Here is a 20,393-nt window from a genome sequence, read left to right as displayed (position 1 = left end):
CTCCCCCCCCCAAAAAATCGTGCTTCATACTTGTAGGGTGATAAGGCTGCTTTTCTTTTCTTTTAATTATTTTTAACACAAATATTTTATTATTAAAATAATTCAACATTAATACATACATATTACGAATATACAAACATACAGTGGTACCTCGGGTTACATACGCTTCAGGTTACACACTCTGCTAACCCAGAAATAGTGCTTCAGGTTAAGAACTTTGCTTCAGGATGAGAACAGAAATCGTGATCTGGCAGCACGGCAGCAGCAGGAGGCCCCATTAGCTAAAGTGGTGCTTTAGGTTAAGAACAGTTTCAGGTTAAGAACAGACCTCCGGAATGAATTAAGTACTTAACCTGAGGTACCACTGTACAGTTGTACCTTGGTTTTCAAGCGCCTTGGGAGCCGAACGTTTTGGCTCTCGAACGATTGAAAACCGCAAGTGATTGTTCCGGTTTTTTAATGTTCTTTTGGAAGCCGAATGTCCGGCAGGGCTTCCGATTGGCTGCAGGATCTTCCTACAGCCAATCGGAAGCTGCGCCTTGGTTCCCTAACGTTTTGGAAGTCGAACGGACTTCCAGAACGGATTCCGTTTGACTTCCAAGGTATGTCTGAGGTACCACCGTACAAACATATTTCATACAATCCTTTAAAATATTCATACATACCCACACTCAATCCCACAGATACTGCTGCACCACCACTGCACGATTTCTGTTCTCATCCTGAAGCAAAGTTCTTAACCCGAGTTACTATTTCTGGGTTAGCAGAGTCTGTAACCTGAAGCGTCTGTAACTTGAAGCGTATGTAACCCGAGGTACCACTGTATCCAGCTTTTCTGGTAGCCTTTAGGCAACCCTATCTCATCTGTTGCCCCTTATCCCCACTGTCCTGTTCTGGTCCCACAGAGAAAGCAGCAAGGATGGGCGGGCAAGACTGGATAGACGTTTCAGGACCACGGACAGCTCCAAAACAAACAAGTTGCTCTGGCAGAGGTGAGGTGCACGCTGAGACCTTTTAATCCAGGGGTCAGCAAACTTTTCCAGCAGGGGGCCAGGCCACTGTCCCTCAGACCTTGTGGGGGGGGCCGTACTATTTTTTTTGGGGGGGGGAATGAACGAATTCCTATGCATTCCTATGCATTTTAAATAAAAGGACACATTCTACTCATGTAAAAACATGCTGATTCCTGAACCATCTGTGGGCCAGATTTAGAAGGCGATTGGGCCGGATCCGGCCCCTGGTCCTTAGTCTGCCTACCCATGTTTTAAGCCTCTGTCTTCCAACTACCTCTTCTAGGACTTCAAAGCCTTAAAGGGCCAGCTCTCTGGCCTGAAGACGGGCACTTCTCCATCCCATAACCCAGGGCCAGGCCAACATGTTTTGCAGCTTTGCCACTCTTCCCTGCCACCATCGCTCTCCTCCTTGTGTGCTGCCTGCTGCCACCTCTCTCCTCTGTGCCTGGCTCCATCGCGGCCTCCTCCACCTCACCTGTCACAGAAGGCCACTTCCTTCACACACACCCATTGCTACCCATCACTAGCCAGACGCAGGAATGGGGGTGGCAGCAGTGGGCAGATGTAGAGGAGGTGGCCAGTGAGCATGGAGGAGACCAGATTTGCCACCTGAGGTGACTACCTTACCTCACTTCATGGGAGGTGCTTGGTTCCTCAAGGGAAGGTGACCGAGAAGGTCTGGGCTCTGGTCACAGAAGTCCTAGTGGACCTGAAGGTTCTCCTGGTCCTCATACCCAACAGCCTCGGTGCATAGCTGTCAACTTTTCCCTTTTCTTTTGAGGAATCCTATTCGGAATAAGGGAATTTACCTTAAAAAAAGGGAAACGTTGACAGCTATGCCTCAGTGGTCTGCTGATCTCCATCTGTCAGCTCAGAGCCCTACACGACCCTCATGTTAATCAACGATTGCCCCCCATTCATTCATTCATTTAGGACACAAAAATAGTTCAAATGGAATGTTTGTTGTCTGGGGGCATAGTTTCCAACAATTGCCATGGTTGAATTGTTTACTCCCCCAGTTTTGTATTTATTCCCCCTGCAGCAGACATCTCTGGGTAAGGCATGATAAAAAGAGCTCGGCAAACATTAAAAAAGACATGAAGATGTATGCACATGGCAGCCAACATGCCACCATTTGTTGATTATTTCAGTTTTTCCAATATATATCGTACCCTTCCTCCCAGTGGGAGCCCAGTGTGACAAACCCACAAACGGAATTTTTAAAAGAACATCTTAAAAGCGATTCTAGGAATAAGCATAGCTCTACATTTCGCACAATGTTAAGATGATGATGATGATAATAATGATAATGATGATGATGATGATAATAATAATAATAATAATAATAATAATAATAATAATAATAATAATGTATTATTTATACCCCGCCCATCTGGCTGGGTTTCCCCAGCCACTCTGGGCGGCTCCCAATAGAATATTAAAAGCACAATAAAACATCAAACATGAAAGACTTCCCTAAACAGGGCTGCCTTCAGCTGTCTTCTAAAAGTCAGATAGTTGTTTGTTTCCTTGACATCTGGTGGGAGGGTGTTCCACAGGGCGGGTGCCACTACCAAGAAGGCCCTCTGCCTGGTTCCCTGTAACCTCACTTCTTGCATGGAGGGAACCGCCAGATTATGAAGGATGTAAAGTATTTTAAAAGTCCCGGGTATCCCAAGGATGTCAGGAAAAGTTGTGACGTTTTGATACGGTCCCCCAAACCACAGATGGTCCCGGCTAGATGTAAGGACTGTCCAAATCTGTCCGGGAATGCCTGGATATTTATGTATTAAAAAGACAACCTGTATCATTTTGGGGAAACGTCCCACAACTTGACAACTTTTCTAGTTCTCGGGATGGGGAAATAAATTGGCTTTCGGGGAAAGACCTTGGCTTGCAAAGTGTTTTGGCTTCTGGTGCTGGTTTTCTATCGTCAAGCTAAACTCTCCCTCTGTGTCCTGCCATTCGCTTCCAATCCCCCTCCATATTGTGCGATATGACAGTTCCCTTTTGATGGGAAAGCTTTCATTTGGCCAAAGAAAAGGATAATTTGCTTTTCTCTCTCTCTCTCTCTTTTTAAAAAAGGACTTAATCCTTCTGGGCCATTTCTGGGCCTGAGAAACAGCTTTTCTCTCCCCCTGACTTGAACGGGAGGATTCCGACACAATGGACCTCATAACCACCTCAAATCTACACTTGAGATAGAGAAATCAGATTTCCTTCCAGAGTCATTTCTGTAGGATTAGCTAAATCTTAGATCCACACTAACCCTTCACAAAGCTGTCAAGATTAGTTAGAATTTATTTTATTCCGGCAGGGGGTTTATGGTTTCCTTTCCAAGAAGGATTATATAGATATATACGTATATATTTAGGGTGCCGTTGGTTATCAAGCAAGCTTGCTTAGGTGGGCAGACAGGGGGCTGGTTCTGGGATATATATGCATGTGATCTTGTTTGTCTGTGAGCATATATAATAAAAAATGGCCCAGGAGGTTGGATAAGAAGCTGAGCTCCCCCCAGACACACACACACACACACACCCTCCAAGAAGCCAAAACGTTAGTTCTGCCCCATATTTCCCCTTTGTCATTGTTTTGAAACTAGTTTCCCCTTTCCATTCCTGAAAAGTCAGGTCTGTCTCTTGCAGGACGGCGTGGCTGAGGTCCCTTGAGCAGGATGTCTGCCGAAGCTCCTTCAGGCGTAGTAGACCTTGGGAAGAGGACCCTCAAGAAACCGTGCTCCTTCACCATCGAGAACATCCTCTCCGGCTCGGCCGAGCGAAGACCCCCTGTCCTCCTCCCGTTCTGCTTCCGAGGGATCTTGGACTGTGAGCCCAAGGGGCTGCGTTCCCTGGGGGGCATGGCTGCTGGCCCCCTGCAGCAGGAGGAGGAGGAGGTGGAAGAGGCAGAGGTGGACGCTGCGCCTTGCGGCTGCTGCTGCTGTGTTCACAGCGGTCCCTACTCCTGGCAGGAGGCTGCAAACTGGCTCAGTGAGTATCCCTGTTTGCTTGTGATCAAAGCCTGAAGCTGGCTGCTGCGGGGAGCTGTCAGCTGAACTTTGGTCTTTGTTGGGATGCATTTGCCCTACTCTGTATTGTATAAAGGGAAGGGGGAGAGAAGTTTGGGAGAGGGTCACAGGGTTAGCTAAGGGTGCGGGAGAAATTCCATTCAGTTTGCTTTTGAACTCGCACCTCCCCAATGCGCAGCTTCCGAAACTATACCCAAACAGGAACGCAGCAACCCTTCGAAATTCAGGAGAACTGCATTGTAAAATGGATAGAGGTGTGTTTGTTTATATGACAGCTCCCAGAGTCCCTGGGAAAGGGGATTGATCATTAAGCCATGCTGGGAATTGTAGCTCTATATGGGGGAATCGGGGCCTGCCGATGACTCCCAGCACCCTTTACAAACGACAGCTCCCAGGATTCTTTGGGGGGAGTCATCACTCAAGGGTGCTTCATGTGTACAGTGCAGATGGGAACTTTGAGTCATGGGTAAAGGGAGAGACAAAGGTAAACTGGCTTATCCATCACACATATGGGGTGTCAATGGCCTGTGCATTTTAGAGCTCTTTGTCGCTCAAGACCCCTCCTCTACTTCAGTTAATGCTCTTTCCTGCAATTCACAACTTTTCTTTTCCCCTGCTTTAAATGTTATCATGGATCCGCTGCAGGCTGACGTACAGGGGATATTGCAATCCGATAAAATCATTCTAACCTTTCCCTCTTCTCTCCGGTAAATCTGACAAGGTTGGAAACCTCTCACAAATAAGGGATTTGTCAGCCACACTGGAGGGCAGAGGAAAGGTGGTTGTGAAACCGACAATACTTTATAACCCACCAGGGAGAAGCTGTTTTTTTTTTAGAATGGGCAAAAATCAGCCCAAAATGTGTAGAATTTACTGGGAGAGGGGAAAGTTGGGTGGAAAATGCTCTCTCAGTACAGGGTGCCTTTGACTTGTTTGTTGAGCATTCGTCCCAATTTGGTGGCAGGGAGACTAGTTGATGTTGCCTGTTTAATAAGCATTCATTCTGATTTGTTTACAGAGAGGATAGATGTTGTGTTCTTATCCCACACTTTCCAGTGCTTTTCTCCCTCACTTTCCGTATCACAAATACTCTGATCTCTTGGGGAAAGTAGGTTTGTTGTGCAAGACCTCCCAATCAACTATAAATAAGCAAGCTACATTTGCTGGTATGAGATTAAATCTCCCACCTGAAAACAGCAACAGCCTGGAGGCACCCAGTATCTGTTAATGAAGAGAAACTGCAGTTCATTTTTGAGGCAGTAGCTACTAAGTACAATATAGATATAAAAGGGGTGCAATGCGGTCCCATAGATACAAAAATATTGCTGTACACAGATATCATAGTACTGACAATATCTTCCCCTGAAAATCTCATAGAGAAGTTACAAAGGTATGTAGCAAGGTATCAGGCTATAAAATAATTGATGATAAATCAGAATGGCTCAGAGGAAATATCACAAATGATATTTTTTTTAAAAAAAAGATCTTATGGAAGCAAGGAAAATCACATGGGTAAATAAGCAAAATGGAAAATATTTAGGAAGATGGGTTGTGAACCACTTAGATGAAATAATAAGGACTGATTGTCAAAATCTGTATACAGAAGTGGAAAAGGAACTGGGGTCATTACATATATCATGGTACGGGTGAACATAAACCTTGAAGACGAAAGTATTTCTGAGAAACTGCAGTTAACCTGCATGGGAAGATACATCAAACAGAATTTGGGTTCTGTAAACATTTTAGGGTGCTGGCTAACTCCAGCAGGGATGGGGAACCGGTTGTCCTCTAGATATTGATGAACTCCAGTTCACATCTGCCCCAGCCAGCATGGCCAGTAGCCAGTGATGATGGGAGATGTGGTCCAAAAACATTTGGAAAGTCAGAGGTTCCCAAGCGCCACCCTAGAGATCTGAAATGTGGGTGGTGGGCTCCACCTCTCTCTTGGGGAGTTTTGAAGCCGTGCATCTCCACCTTTGCTCGACTTGCCTATGTAATGCCAATAAACCACCCCCTTCCAGAGAGAATCAAGGCCATGTAAGCACAGGGCCTCTGCCATGTCTGGCATAACACGATGGACCAGGTCATTAAAAAATACACATTTTGCTTTTTGCATAAAAGGCAGAGGCGTAGGAAGGGGGGTGCAGTGGAGGCAGACTGCTCCGGGTGTCATCGCTGAGGGGGGTGACATTTGGCGTGCTGCCCAACCGCAACTCCCAAGCCTACCCCGAGCCTTCGGGCAGCCTTCCCCCCTCCCCCTTCATTTTGACAGCTCGGGGGAGGCTTGGGAGTCGTGGGCGGGCGGTGCACCATTGCCCCACATTCCCGGGCTGCTGGAGGAGGCTGGCAGGCAGGCAGGCAGGGGGAGGAAGGGAAGGAGACAGGCAAGCAAACAAGCGGAGCGGGGAGGGAAGGAGGGAAGCAAAAACTCCCTCAATCAGGACCAAAACCCTGGAACGCACAGGAGGAGAGGTGGGGTGTGAGAACAAAGTTGGGGGGGGGGGAGTTTTAAGAGCTTATGCTCACAATGTTAAGTAAATAAACCAGAAAATAACACCTGCAGCTGTAAGTATCATGTTTTGCCTTCTTTTAATAATTTCAATGGGGGGGTAAAGGTAAAGGGACCCCTGACCATCAGGTCCAGTCGTGGTCGACTCTGGGGTTGCGGCGCTCATCTTGCTTTATTGGCCGAGGGAGCCGGCATACAGCTTCCGGGTCATGTGGCTAGCATGACTAAGCCGCTTCTGGCGAACCAGAGCAGCACACAGAAACGCCGTTTACCTTCCCGCTGGAGCGGTACCTATCTATCTACTTGCACTTTGACATGCTTTCAAACTGCTAGGTTGGCAGGAGCAGGGACCGAGCAATGGGAGCTCACCCCGTCGTGGGGATTCGAACTGCCGACCTTCTGATTGGCAAGTCCTAAGCTCTGTGGTTTAACCCACAGCGCCACCCATGTCAATTGGGGGGGGGGGTGACAAAAAATTCCGCACCGGGTACCACCTGGGCTTGCTATGCCTCTGACAAAAGGCAAACCCGCTGAATCCCAAACTTTCTCTTTAGCAGACGCAAGGTTTCCCTGGCCCATGCGGGTTTTCCATCCCGTCGGCAGGCCGTGCAAGAACCCTCGCGGGAGCCAGAGCGAGCTGCAAGCTTTCCACCAGATTCAGCGCCGGACCCGCCGCCACCGCACCATCTTCACGGACGACCAGCTGCAGGCCCTGGAAGCCCTCTTCCACCAGAACCAGTACCCAGATGTCATTACCAGAGAGCACCTGGCTAACCGGATTCACCTGAAGGAAGAGAGAGTGGAGGTAAGTACAGTGGTACCTTGTCTTACAAACTTAATCCATTCCGGAAGTCCGTTCTTAAACCAAAGCATTCTTAAACCAAGGCATGCTTTCCAATAGCAGCGGGGGACTCAGCTTACAAATGGAGCACACTCAACAGGAAGGGAAACATGTTCTATTTGCAAGGCAAAGTTCACAAACTAAAACATTTCTGGGTTTGGAGTGTTCTTAATTCAAGTTGCTCATAAACTAAGCTGTTCTTAAACCAAGGTACCATTGTAGTGGGAAGTGGTCCATTCGGGAGAACAGCCCCGCTAAACTCAGCCTGCTCATCTATCAGTGGCCACATTTGCCCCGTACTTTTATGTCCCCTCCAACATTTCTCCGATTAATAATAATACAGTGGTAGCAGTTCGAAAGCACGTCAGAGTGCAAGTAGATAACCAGTGTACAACCAGATGGCTTTGTGAAGCCCAAATCCTGGGCATGAAAGCAATAAATCTGCCCAGCTGTTGATCCCAGTGACTGGAAGTTTATTCTGCTGCATCCATCATAATTTATAGCAGAGGTCCCCAATAGGCTAAGTAATGCAGACCCCCCCCCCCCCCGTTTGTCAAAAGCCAAGCCAAACTTTTGAAAATCTTGATACCTCCTTGGTAGTTTATGTTATGTGAATGGTGCTGTGGATCCCCTGGGTGGGTTTCGCGGACCCCGGGGTTTGCGGACCACCAATTGGGAGCCACTGATATATAGCCTTCATGACTGATAGCCATTACTGGCTTCGTTTTGTACGTATTTCATATTATTTGGTATATTCTCATGTAATAATAATAATAATAATAATAATAATAATAATAATAATAATAATATATTTATACCCTGCCCATCTGGCCGGGTTTCCCCAGCCACCACCAACAGAATATTAAAAGCACAATAAAACATCAAACATTAAAAACTTCCCTAAACAGGGCTGCCTTCAGATGTCTTCTAAAAGTCAGATATTTGTTTATTTCCTTGACATCTGATGGGAGGGCATTTTCAACTTGCATTTTGGGGTCAAATAGGGTTATATCCAGCTACTCTGAGTAATATTGTGTTGCATCCGATGCAAGGCCTGCCCAGAGTAGACCTCACATCCATTAATTTCAATGTGTCTACTCGGGGTAAGGTTAGCCCCAGAGACAGCCCATTGAAATGAATGAACCTAAGCCAGTCATGTCTTTTAATTTCAATGGGTTTACTCTGAGCAGGGATAACATTGCATACGGCCCTTTGAAATTAATGGGCACAACTAATGTATTTTTAATTGTTTGTTGGAAGCTGCCCAGAGTGGCTGGGGAAATTATTATTATAATTATTATATGATGGGGTGAGCTCCTGTTGCTCGGTCCCTGCTCCTGCCAACCTAGCAGTTCGAAAGCACGTCAAAGTGCAAGTAGATAAATAGGGAAGGTAAACGGCGTTTCCGTGTGCTGCTCTGGTTCGCCAGAAGCGGCTTAGTCATGCTGGCCACATGACTTGAAAGCTGTACGCCGGCTCCCTCGGCCAATAAAGCGAGATGAGCGCCGCAACCCCAGAGACGGCCACGACTGGACCGAATGGTCAGGGGTCCCTTTACCTTTCTTATTATACAACCTAGGTTCATCAATTTCAGTGAGTCTACTCTGAGCAGTGCTAACATTTGCTATGGCCCATTGAAATTAATGCACCTAGGTTAGTTGTGCCCGTTAACTCTAACACTGGATAAAACCCACAGCATCTTTTAAAGAGGAAAATCACGTGTCGGATTGTGGACCAATTTTTCCTCTCTTTGTTGCGGGGGCACTTTTTACGAAACGCACAGGTTTGGTTTAAGAATCGGCGAGCCAAGTGGCGGCATCAAAAGAGAGCTTCGGCTTCGGCGCTCGTCCTTCAAGGTGCCAAGAAGTCTTCCGAGGGAAACTGCTGACGGCTGGGAGGGAAGGCAGGATTTGACAAGTGCTGAAGGTCCCACTGGCTTCTGAGCATCTCGACGGAGAAAGCAAGGAGAAACGGAACGGCGATGCGAAATGGAGAGGAATCCTCACAGTTTATTAAGAGGAGAAAGCAGAGATGGTATATTTTCAAGGGGGGCCGGAATATAATGGGCTCAACCCACTGTAACAAAACATTAATAAAATAAATGACCCCCAAGACATGTTTGATCTTTGAAAGCATAAAGTAAGGGTGCGGCTTAGAGCACCTGGTTTGGATTCAGAAGGCCCAGGTTCAACCCCTGACACCTCCAGGTGTAGGGCTGGGAAGACACCCTGTCTGAAATCCTGGAGAGCAGCAGCTGCCAGCCAGTGTTGTCAATCCTGAGCTGAATGGGCCAATATCTGACTCCATATAAAACAACCTCTCCTGTTCCTATTTAATTCAATCAATCAATCTTTATTACGGTCCAGAGACCCGACAAATCATTACAAATCAATACACAATTCATACAGCCTACCTCCAGGTTAATCAAGCATTTTGTTTAGAATATAGGGCTCATTGGTTCTTGCAACCACTGATAAAAACTTTGCCACTGCTAACGTTCTAGCATTTGTCCGGTCTTCCAGTAGGAACCTGACATAGTGAGCCTCTGAAAGGTACCAGCAAGGGTAGTATCTGTTCAGCCCTGGCTTGCTCATATTTTGCACAGTGCAACAAAATATGTTTTATGGAACTGATGTCTTGAGCACACGAGCAAAGTCTGTCCTGGTAGGGAACTCCTCTCAACCTGCCATCCAACACTGCAGAAGGAAAGACGTTTAGTCTGGCTTTGGTGAAAAGCCTTTGATAGTTTGGTACTGTCAGGTTTTTAATGTAAGATGTTAACTTAAAGACATACCCATATTGAACTGCTACTGCCAGCGGACTACAGACTGCTTGTGATCGAGATCGCAAGTCACTGTGTGCATTATCCCATAATCTTTGCTTTAAAATCTATTTAATTCAGCCCTTTGTTTTGAGCCAAAAGGTTCAAAGCCATGCATCTCCAGGTACGGTTAAAAGTGACCAAACAGCACTGGGCAGCCGTACCAACCCGCCATTTTAATTTCCCACAATGCTCCAGGAGTGAGGCTACATTGGGGGGCGTTGCGGGAAACAAAAAGGGCAGCTCGTTGCAGAAATCTGGTAGTGCTAGGGTCCAGTGTCAGAGGAGGGGCCTATGAGAAAGTGCTTGGCCCAGGGTCCCATCTATCTGAAGCCCACCCAATGCCAGATATCAAACTTGGGGACATTCTGTGTGCAAATGGTGTGCTTTGCCACCAAACCATGACCCCTCCCCACCTTTTAAAGTACAGTGGTACTTTGGTTCTCAAGCTTAATCCATTCCAGAAGTCCGTTCCAAAACCAAAGCAATCCAAAACCAAGGTGCGCTTTCCCATAGAAAGTACAGTGGTACCTCAGGTTACATATGCTTCAGGTTACATACGCTTCAGGTTACAGACTCCGCTAATCCAGAAACAGTGCTTCAGGTTAAGAACTTTGCTTCAGGATGAGAATAGAAATCGTACTCTGGCAGCGCAGCGGGAGGCCCCATTAGCTAAAGTGGTGCTTCAGGTTAAGAACAGTTTTGGGTTAAGTATGGACCTCTGGAATGAATTAAGTACTTAACCTGAGGTACCACTGTATATGGTACTGTGACAGGAATTTTAGGTCTTGATATATGGTAATGTTCATAGGTGTACCAACCAAGCACTTACATAGATCAGCACAAGAAGATCAACCTGAAACCATTTTGATTCCCAAACTGACCAAATGTTCTCCCTGCAAGGAGGGAGGGGGGTGGGTGGGTCAGGGAGCCTTCCTATTGTCTCATGAATTGAGTAATCAGAATTTTAATGGGTGACAGACTATCAGGAAAGGCAGTCAGATAACATGGCAAACAGGAAAAACAACATTCAAATTTATGTTTTAGACCGCCTTTTCTGTGATGTAGGTTTGATGTATCTGGGGGTGGTCTTAGGTTACACCCCTTCTGTGATGTATATATGTTTCTGGGGGTGGTCTTGATCTACAGGGTGGCAATTTCAAAAGTCTTTATAAGGCCTTGCACGCCATTGTTCTGGGTTCCTCCTCCTTTCCTGTGTGTGAGGGGAGCACCCTGTTGCAACAGATCAATAAAGATCAAGCTTACTAGCTGCTTTGCTTCTCAATATTCTCTGGTTGGCCTCTGTTATTTTCTCCTACCAATAGGGAACCTATGTAAGGACTCTATATGGGCTCTTGGATACCCCATAAGGGAAAAAGGGCAGATTTTGTTTACAACAACCACAATCTTTATTGTTGCACAACAGGCCCCCACAGAGAGTAAGAACCCCAAACATGGGTTGCAAGCTCTTTGAAGACCTTCCCTCCCCACCAGAAAACATGTCCAGAACCATCACTGATACATCACTGATACATCATCATTATGTCACAATGAGATAGGGGAGTCGTGAGGTTACAGAAGCTCAGCTCAACAATTGCCCCTTGTCATAAATGAGCCAGACTCCAGAGAAGGTTTGCAGCCAACTAGCAGTGAAGGAAGCAGCCAGGGAGAGAGAGGATCTGGCCAGCACGCAGAAGGCCCGGCCAGGGTGAAGAATCCAGGGGACGCGGGTGGCGCTGTGGGTTAAAGCCTCAGCGCCTAGGACTTGCCGATCGAAAGGTCGGCGGTTCGAATCCCCGCGGCGGGGTGCGCTCCCGTTGCTCGGTCCCAGCGCCTGCCAACCTAGCAGTTCGAAAGCACCCCCGGGTGCAAGTAGATAAATAGGGACCGCTTTATAGCGGGAAGGTAAACGGTGTTCCGTGTGCTGCGCTGGCTCGCCAGATGCAGCTTGTCATGCTGGCCACGTGACCCAGAAGTGTCTGCGGACAGCGCTGGCTCCCGGCCTATAGAGTGAGATGGGCGCACAACCCTAGAGTCTGTCAAGACTGACCCGTATGGGCAGGGGTACCTTTACCTTTACCTTTTTAGCAGTGAAGGAAGCAGCCAGGAAGAGAAAGGATCTGGCCAGGGCGCAGAAGGCCCGGCCAGGGTGAAGAATCCCGGGTGTCAGGAGCCAGGCCCTGTGGCCAGTAGGACTTTGCAGGGCTGGGGCCTTCCTAAGTACAGGGCACAGGAAGAAATGCTTTGCCAGGGCACAAGAAGAATTGCCTAGCCAAGAGGGGCGCTTCCAAGATGGCGATGGAACAGTAGTGAGTAGACCACAATCTTTATTGTTGCGCAACAAGTCCCCACATAGAGTAAGAACCCCGAACATGGGTTGCAAGCTCTTTGAAGACCTTCCCTCCTGACCAGAATACGTGTCCAGAACCATCATTGATACATCACTGATACATCATCATCGTGTCACAATGAGGTAGGGGAGTTGTGAGGTCACACAAGCTCAACAATTGCCCCGTGTCATAAATGAGCCAGATTCCAGAGAAGGCTTGCAGCCAACTAGCAGTGAAGGAAGCAGCATTACACAGCAATTGCCACAGCCATTCCTGGAGCACCTTGGGAGCCTTGCGAACATGATGTCCTGAAGGGAGTATTGGCTTCAGTGGTCCCGTCCACGCTTAAACATTATAAAAAGGCTTGGTCGGACTTTAAAGAGCGTGCGGCTCCTGCGGGCTTTTCGACCGAGCTTGTGGGGCTGGTGGGGGGGGGGGGAAGCGCTGCTTTCCCCCACCGCCAGCCTCAAAACTAGATCGAGGAGCAGCGCAAAGGCAGCGTGCTGCCTTTCCGCTGCCCCCCAAGCTTGTGGGGCTGGCAGTGGGGGGAAGCACTGCTTTCCCCCACCGCCAGCCTCAAAGACAGACTCTCCTGGCTTCAGCGAAAGCAACGCGAAGCCTCCGAAGCGCAGGTAACGGGTATGCAATCAGGAGTACCCACTATTTGGGAAGAGGACACAGTGACCATGGGCCTAAATTGTTGGTAAAAGGTTTCGAAGCAGAGAAAAACTGCGACAAAGCCTGTGGGTTGCAGGGCACAGGAGCCTACCCTGACCCGTCCTGAACACAGGACCCACTTATATTGGGGATTTCTTGGGGAGGAACAGAAGATTGCTCCTGTTGGGTTCTCTTGGAAGCCATTATATCGGCCGCAACAGCAACCCTTGTACTCCAAACTTTAATTGTGCAAATTGGTCAAGCAGGCCGGGCACTGTTTAGACCCGCAAGCCTTCATTACAAGAGGACACTTTAGCCCAGCCAGCCTAGTTCAGTGTTGATTAAACTCACCACACTTGGAAAGAAATCAGATTCAAAAACCAGTAATCCCCAATGGCCAATGAAACTAGGTTAAGACCAGGCGCGCAGGTTAAAGACCGCAGGCCTTCACCTTCCTTTCCTAAACCAACCCCCCTTTCTTTCTTTTTATTCTTGCTTTTGTTTTGTTTTTTTGTTTTTTAAGAATACACTATAGACCAGCAAGCTTAGTTCAGCACCGTTTACACTGCTTATAGGCAAAATATAGGTAAGAATTCATAGGCAACAACTAGTAAATACAATAGCCAATGAAATTAGGTTAATTAGATTGCGAAAGGAAGATCAATTTGTTTATTATTTATGTCTTTTAAAAGGGTCATGTAGTCCAGCCCCCTGCAAGGCAGGAATCTTTTGCCCAACATGGGGCTCAAACCCACAACCCTGAGATTAAGAGCCTTGTTGCGTTCTGAGGCCAAAGGAAGGACTGGACCCTGATTAAAATGAGACACGAGGCTTTGACCAGCAAGGCTCTCGGAGGGAGTGCATTTCACCACACCCCTCACCAGGCCATTTTATTAGCAAAAGAATCCTTTACACTGTGCTCATAAGAACCAATCAGATTTCCTTTGAGCATTCAAACAAACCTCAAGTGGGGACAAAGTTAAACTATAAACACTAGTTAGGCATGCATACTTTGGAGTAAATGAATGAAAACAACAAAGGAGCGAATACAGCAACCCCAGAGGTCATAAACAATCAGTACAGTGGTGCCTTGCAAGACGAAAAGAATCCGTTCTGTGATTCTCTTCATCTAGCGGTTTTTTCGTCTTGCGAAGCAACCCCATTGACGGATTAGCGGATTAGCGCTATTAGTGCTATTAGCGGCTTTTAGCGGCTTATCGGATCAGCTGATAAGCGGCTTAGCGGCTTAGCAAAAGGGGGGGAGGGGAAAAAAACCCGCAGGAACTCACAAGGCATTGTCGTCTTGCGAAGCAAGCCCATAGGAGATTCGTTTTGCGAAGCACCTCCAAAATGGAAAACTCTTTCGTCTAGCGAGTTTTCCGTCTTGCGAGGCATTCGTCTTGCGGGGCACCACTGTACACATGATACGAAGGATGGCCAGGAGGACAGTGACCATTATCACCTTAATGTGAAACCTGTTTCCTGGCCCTAAGATTAACATCCTAAGATTAATATATAAGAAAGCTACTTCAAATAAACTTAATATCAATATATCAAACCCAGTCAACACAATGCATTCATCGTGGACACGATGGCTTGATGTATATTATATAATTCCTCAGGGTAATCCCATCTGATCCCTACAAGCCTCATGCTCTACTGACTTTTGGGCGGCTTCCATTCCAGCACACTTTTCACCTTTCCTTTTTCCATGTGCTGAGAAGCGGTAGCCCAAAAATTCCACTTCTGGCACATGGAACTGGCATTTCTCTAACTTGGCATACAACTTACGCCTTTTTGACCTCTCCAATACCTCTTTCATGTGCTTCACATGTTCCTCCTCCATTTCCGAGAAAATTAGCACATCATCCAAATAACACACACAGTTTTTGTACAGCAGTGACCCCAATACGTGCTGTATAAAGGACTGAAACGTGGGCGTGCCCGCCTGTAAGCCATAGGGCATGACTAAGAACTCATATGACCCAAGAAGGGTGGGTAGATAGATAGATAGATAGATAGATAGATAGATAGATAGATAGATAATACTTTATTCGGCTATAAGCCCACCAGGTAAAACCAATCAGTAAATAAAATAGCATTTTACATTCTAAAATATCAACTAAAATATTTCAAAGCATAATCTCAACCCAAGAAGGGTGTAAAAGGTGGTTCTCCACTCATCTCCCTCTCGGATTCTGATCAGATTATACGCCCCCCTCAAGTCCAATTTAGTGAAGATTTTCCCTGTCCTAACCTTCACCAATAAATCTCCTATCTTTGGCAATGGATAGGCTACAACAACCAAGGCAGAACCATCACGATTCGCAGGCAGGGGCGGCAGGCACAACAACAACAACAACAACAAAAAGCCAGGCGGAACCATCACTTCAAAAAAATAAATTTTTTTGAAAAGTTTTTATTGTTAAAATAATTCAGCATTAATACACACATATTGCGAATATACAAGCATACAAACATACCGTATTTTTCGCCCTATAGGACGCACCGTCCCATAAGGCGCACCTAGTTTTTTGGGGGGGAAATAAAGGGGGGAAAATTATTTCCCCCCCAGGCGCGGGGCTGGGGTGGCCCGAGCTTCCCCCGACCCCAGCCCCCAAACAGGCAGCTCTCTGCAAGCCGTGGGAGCCCAGCGCTGGCTCCCGCTGCTTGCGGAGAGGTCCGCGAAGCCTGGACGCACTGATCTCAGCGCGTGCAGGCTTCGGCATGCCGGCAACTCTCCCCAAGCAGCGGGAGCGCTCCCGCTGCTTGCGGAGAGGTCCGTGAAGCCTGGACGCGCTGATCACAGCGCGCGCAGGCTTCGGGATGCCGGCAACTCTCCCCAAGCAGCGGGAGCAGGGGCGCTCCCGCTGCTTGCGGAGAGGTCCGCGAAGCCTGGACGCGCTGATCTCAGTGCGCGCAGGCTTCGGGATGCCGGCAACTCTCCCCAAGCAGCGGGAGCGCCCCTGCTGCTTGCGGAGAGGTCCGTGAAGCCTGGACACGCTGATCACAGCGCGTGCAGGCTTCGGGATGCCGGCAGCTCTCCCCAAGCAGCGGGAGAGCTCCCGCTGCTTGTGGAGAGGTCCGCGAAGCCTGGACGCGCTGATCTCAGTGCGCGCAGGCTTCGGGATGCCGGCAACTCTCCCCAAGCAGCGGGAGCGCTCCCGCTGCTTGCGGAGAGGTCCGCGAAGCCTGGACGCGCTGATCTCAGTGCGCGCAGGCTTCGGGATGCCGGCAACTCTCCCCAAGCAGCGGGAGCGCCCCTGCTGCTTGTGGAGAGGTCCATGAAGCCTGGACACGCTGATCACAGCGCGTGCAGGCTTCGGGATGCCGGCAGCTCTCCCCAAGCAGGGGCAGCGCTCCCGCTGCTTGCGGAGAGGTCCGTGAAGCCTGGACGCGCTAAGATCAGCGCGTGCAGGCTTCGGGATGCCGGCAACTTTCCCCAAGCAGCGGGAGCGCCCCTGCTGCTTGCGGAGAGGTCCGTGAAGCCTGGACGCGCTGATCACAGCGCGCGCAGGCTTCGGGATGCCGGCAACTCTCCCCAAGCAGCGGGAGAGCTCCCGCTGCTTGCGGATAGGTCCGCGAAGCCTGGACGCGCTGATCTCAGTGCGCGCAGGCTTCGGGATGCCGGCAACTCTCCCCAAGCAGCGGGAGCGCCCCTACTGCTTGCGGAGAGGTCCGTGAAGCCTGGACACGCTGATCACAGCGCGTGCAGGCTTCGGGATGCCGGCAGCTCTCCCCAAGCAGCGGGAGAGCTCCCGCTGCTTGCGGAGAGGTCCGCGAAGCCTGGACGCGCTGATCTCAGTGCGCGCAGGCTTCGGGATGCCGGCAACTCTCCCCAAGCAGCGGGAGCGCCCCTGCTGCTTGTGGAGAGGTCCATGAAGCCTGGACACGCTGATCACAGCGCGTGCAGGCTTCGGGATGCCGGCAGCTCTCCCCAAGCAGTGGCAGCGCTCCCGCTGCTTGCGGAGAGGTCCGTGAAGCCTGGACGCGCTAAGATCAGCGCGTGCAGGCTTCGGGATGCCGGCAACTTTCCCCAAGCAGCGGGAGCGCCCCTGCTGCTTGCGGAGAGGTCCGCGAAGCCTGGACGCGCTGAGATCAGCACGCGCAGGCTTCGGCATGCCGACAACTCTCCCCAAGCAGCGGGAGTGCCCCTGCTGCTTACGGAGAGGTCCGCGAAGCCTGGACGCGCTGAGATCAGCGCGCACAGGCTTCGGGATGCCGGCAACTCTCCCCAAGCAGCGGGAGTGCCCCTGCTGCTTGCGGAGAGGTCCGCGAAGCCTGGACGCGCTGAGATCAGCGCGCGCAGGCTTCAGCATGCCGACAACTCTCCCCAAGCAGCGGGAGTGCCCCTGCTGCTTGCGGAGAGGTCCGCGAAGCCTGGACGCGCTGAGATCAGCGCGCGCATGCTTCGGCATGCCGGCAACTCTCCCCAAGCAGCGGGAGTGCTCCCGCTGCTTGCAGAGAGGTCCGCGAAGCCTGGACGCGCTGAGATCAACGCACGCAGGCTTCGGCATGCCGACAACTCTCCCCAAGCAGCGGGAGTGCCCCTGCTGCTTGCGGAGAGGTCCGTGAAGCCTGGACGCGCTGAGATCAGCGTGCGCATGCTTCGGCATGCCGGCAACTCTCCCCAAGCAGCGGGAGCGCTCCCGCTGCTTGCGGAGAGGTCCGCGAAGCCTGGACGCGCTGATCTCAGTGCGCGCAGGCTTCGGGATGCCGGCAACTCTCCCCAAGCAGCGGGAGCGCTCCCGCTGCTTGCGGAGAGGTCCGCGAAGCCTGGAGAGCGAGAGGGGTCAGTGAGCACCGACCCCTCTCGCTCTCCAGGCTTCAGTGAAAGCCTGCATTCGCCCCATAGGACGCACACATATTTCCCCTTCATTTCTGGAGGGGAAAAAGTGCGTCCTATAGGGCGAAAAATACGGTACATTTCATACAACCCTTAAATATATTCAAACATACCTACATTCAGTCCCACAGATAATTCCTTTTCCCATCACCATCCACCACTCCTCACCCCACCCTTGTGTTCGACTTCCAATCTCCTCAATTGCAATTTCTTTCCACTTCTATTACTTTCTTTCACACACCTTTAACCTAATTTCATGCTTCTTTTTCTATTACACATTGTTATCCATCTTCTTTAGTATTTCAGTATTTAAAACGGAACTTGTTTATTCTAATAGGAGTTCTGATTTTTCAATATGGTTTTGCAAGTATCCTTTAAACACCTTCCAATCCCTGTCTATTCTTTTGAGAGCCTTCCAATTTCTCCCATTGTTTTGGATGTATTGTAATACTCCAATAATTTGGCAAGCCACTCCATTTTTGTCGGTATAATACCACTTTTCCAATTTTTCACAATCCGTAACCTTGCGGCTACTGTTGTGTACAAATTTAATGTCTTGTCTTCTTCCTTTAGACTTCCTGGTACTATTCCCAATAGAAAACCTTCTGGTGTTTTCCTAAATGAATATCTAAACATTTTTTTCATTTCGTTATATATTGTTTCCAAAAATTGTTTGATGTTTAAACAATTCCACCATATATGTATCATAGTACCATTTCCAGTGTTGCATCGCCAGCAGACATTGCAACAATTTTTATTCATTTTTGCTATTCTTTCTGGTGTTAAACACCATCTATGTTGTATTTTAAGGTAATTTTCTTTCAATATATAACACATAGTGAATTTCATATCTTCTTTCCACAATTTCCCCCATTGTTCAAACATAATATTTTCCCCAATATCTTGCGCCCATTTAATCATGGATGTTTTAACCAATTCATCCTTTGTTTCCCACTCTAAGATCAGATTATACAATTTAGATATATTTTTTATTTTTCTTGTATTAAGTATTTATCGAATTTTGATATTTCTTTTTCAAATCCTAACTTTTTGTCTTTCACTAATCTATACTTAATTTGAATATATTGGAACCAGTCACTAATATGAGTTTTAATTTCTGTAGAATCCTTTAATTCCAATTCTCCTTCAATACAATTTGATAGGTAGCCCAATTTTCTTTCATATTTAATTTTTTCACTGTGACAATTTCTGCCAGCGATGCCCACCAACGAGTTTTCGGTTCTAGGAGTCTTTTATATTTCTCCCATATTTTATATATAGACTTTCTGACTATATGCCCTAGGAAGCCTTTATGTACTTTGACTTTTTCATCTATTAGATAGGCGTGCCATCCAAATCTCGTCTCTACTCCCTCTAAGTCCAATACATCCGAGTCATCTAATTTGATCCATTCTTTTAGCCAGGTCAGACCCACCACGTCATGATATAACTCCATTTCAGGGAGGCCAAATCCTTCTCTCTCCCTCTTGTCTATCATTATTTTGTGTTTTATTCTTAGAATCATAGAATCGTAGAATCATAGAATCATAGAGTTGGAAGAGACCACAAGGGCCATCGAGTCCAACCCCCCTGCCAAGCAGGAAACACCATCAGAGCACTCCTGACATATGGTTGTCAAGCCTCTGCTTAAAGACCTCCAAAGAAGGAGACTCCACCACACTCCTTGGCAGCAAATTCCACTGTCGAACAGCTCTTACTGTGAGGAAGTTCTTCCTAATGTTTAGGTGGAATCTTCTTTCTTGTAGTTTGGATCCATTGCTCCATGTCCGCTTCTCTGGAGCAGCAGAAAACAACCTTTCTCCTTCCTCTATGTGACATCCTTTTATATATTTGAACATGGCTATCATATCACCCCTTAACCTCCTCTTCTCCAGGCTAAACATGCCCAGCACCCTTAGCCGTTCCTCATAAGGCATCGTTTCCAGGCCTTTGACCATTTTGGTTGCCCTCCTCTGGACACGTTCCAGTTTGTCAGTGTCCTTCTTGAACTGTGGTGCCCAGAACTGGACACAGTACTCCAGGTGAGGTCTGACCAGAGCAGAATACAGTGGCACTATTACTTCCCTTGATCTGTTTTATTCTTGGTTTCTTTCCTGACCACACGAATTTGGCCAAATCTCTTTTCCAATTATTAAAACATTTATCTCCTCCTAGTATTGGGATACTTTGAAATAAAAACATAATCCTTGGTAATATGTTCATCTTTATCCCCGATATTTTCCCTAGTAAGGAAAGATTTAATTTCCCCCATACTTGCAAATCCTTTTTTATTTCATTCCATGTTTTCCCATAGTTCTCATTACTTAAATCTATAGTATTTGTTGTTA

At 48.1% G+C, this 20,393-nt stretch overlaps 1 protein-coding gene across 1 annotated transcript; it reads left to right on the top strand.

The window, feature by feature from the left end:
* Positions 1-862: 862 nt before the first annotated feature.
* On the top strand, positions 863-11,106 carry GSC2 (goosecoid homeobox 2). The gene is made up of 4 exons (XM_077920391.1): positions 863-992; positions 3,662-4,003; positions 7,105-7,355; positions 9,175-11,106. Exons 2-4 carry the CDS (start codon positions 3,691-3,693, stop codon positions 9,277-9,279), a joined length of 669 nt encoding a protein of 222 aa, XP_077776517.1. The 5' UTR covers positions 863-992; positions 3,662-3,690; the 3' UTR covers positions 9,280-11,106.
* The last annotated feature ends 9,287 nt before the right edge of the window (positions 11,107-20,393 follow it).

The sequence above is a fragment of the Podarcis muralis genome, chromosome 16, assembly GCF_964188315.1.
Source record: "Podarcis muralis chromosome 16, rPodMur119.hap1.1, whole genome shotgun sequence".
Lineage (NCBI taxonomy): Eukaryota > Metazoa > Chordata > Lepidosauria > Squamata > Lacertidae > Podarcis > Podarcis muralis.
Note: the sequence above shows the minus strand (reverse complement) of the source record. Positions and strands in the feature narration are given on the sequence as shown.

Bases quoted from the DNA above. Each gene is read 5' to 3' on its own strand.
- GSC2 (XM_077920391.1), top strand. From the start codon at position 3,691: ATGTCTGCCGAAGCTCCTTCAGGCGTAGTAGACCTTGGGAAGAGGACC. The intron at 4,004-7,104 runs GTGAGTATCCCT...CTTTCTCTTTAG, and splicing joins GGAGGCTGCAAACTGGCTCA to CAGACGCAAGGTTTCCCTGG. The intron at 7,356-9,174 runs GTAAGTACAGTG...CGAAACGCACAG, and splicing joins TGAAGGAAGAGAGAGTGGAG to GTTTGGTTTAAGAATCGGCG.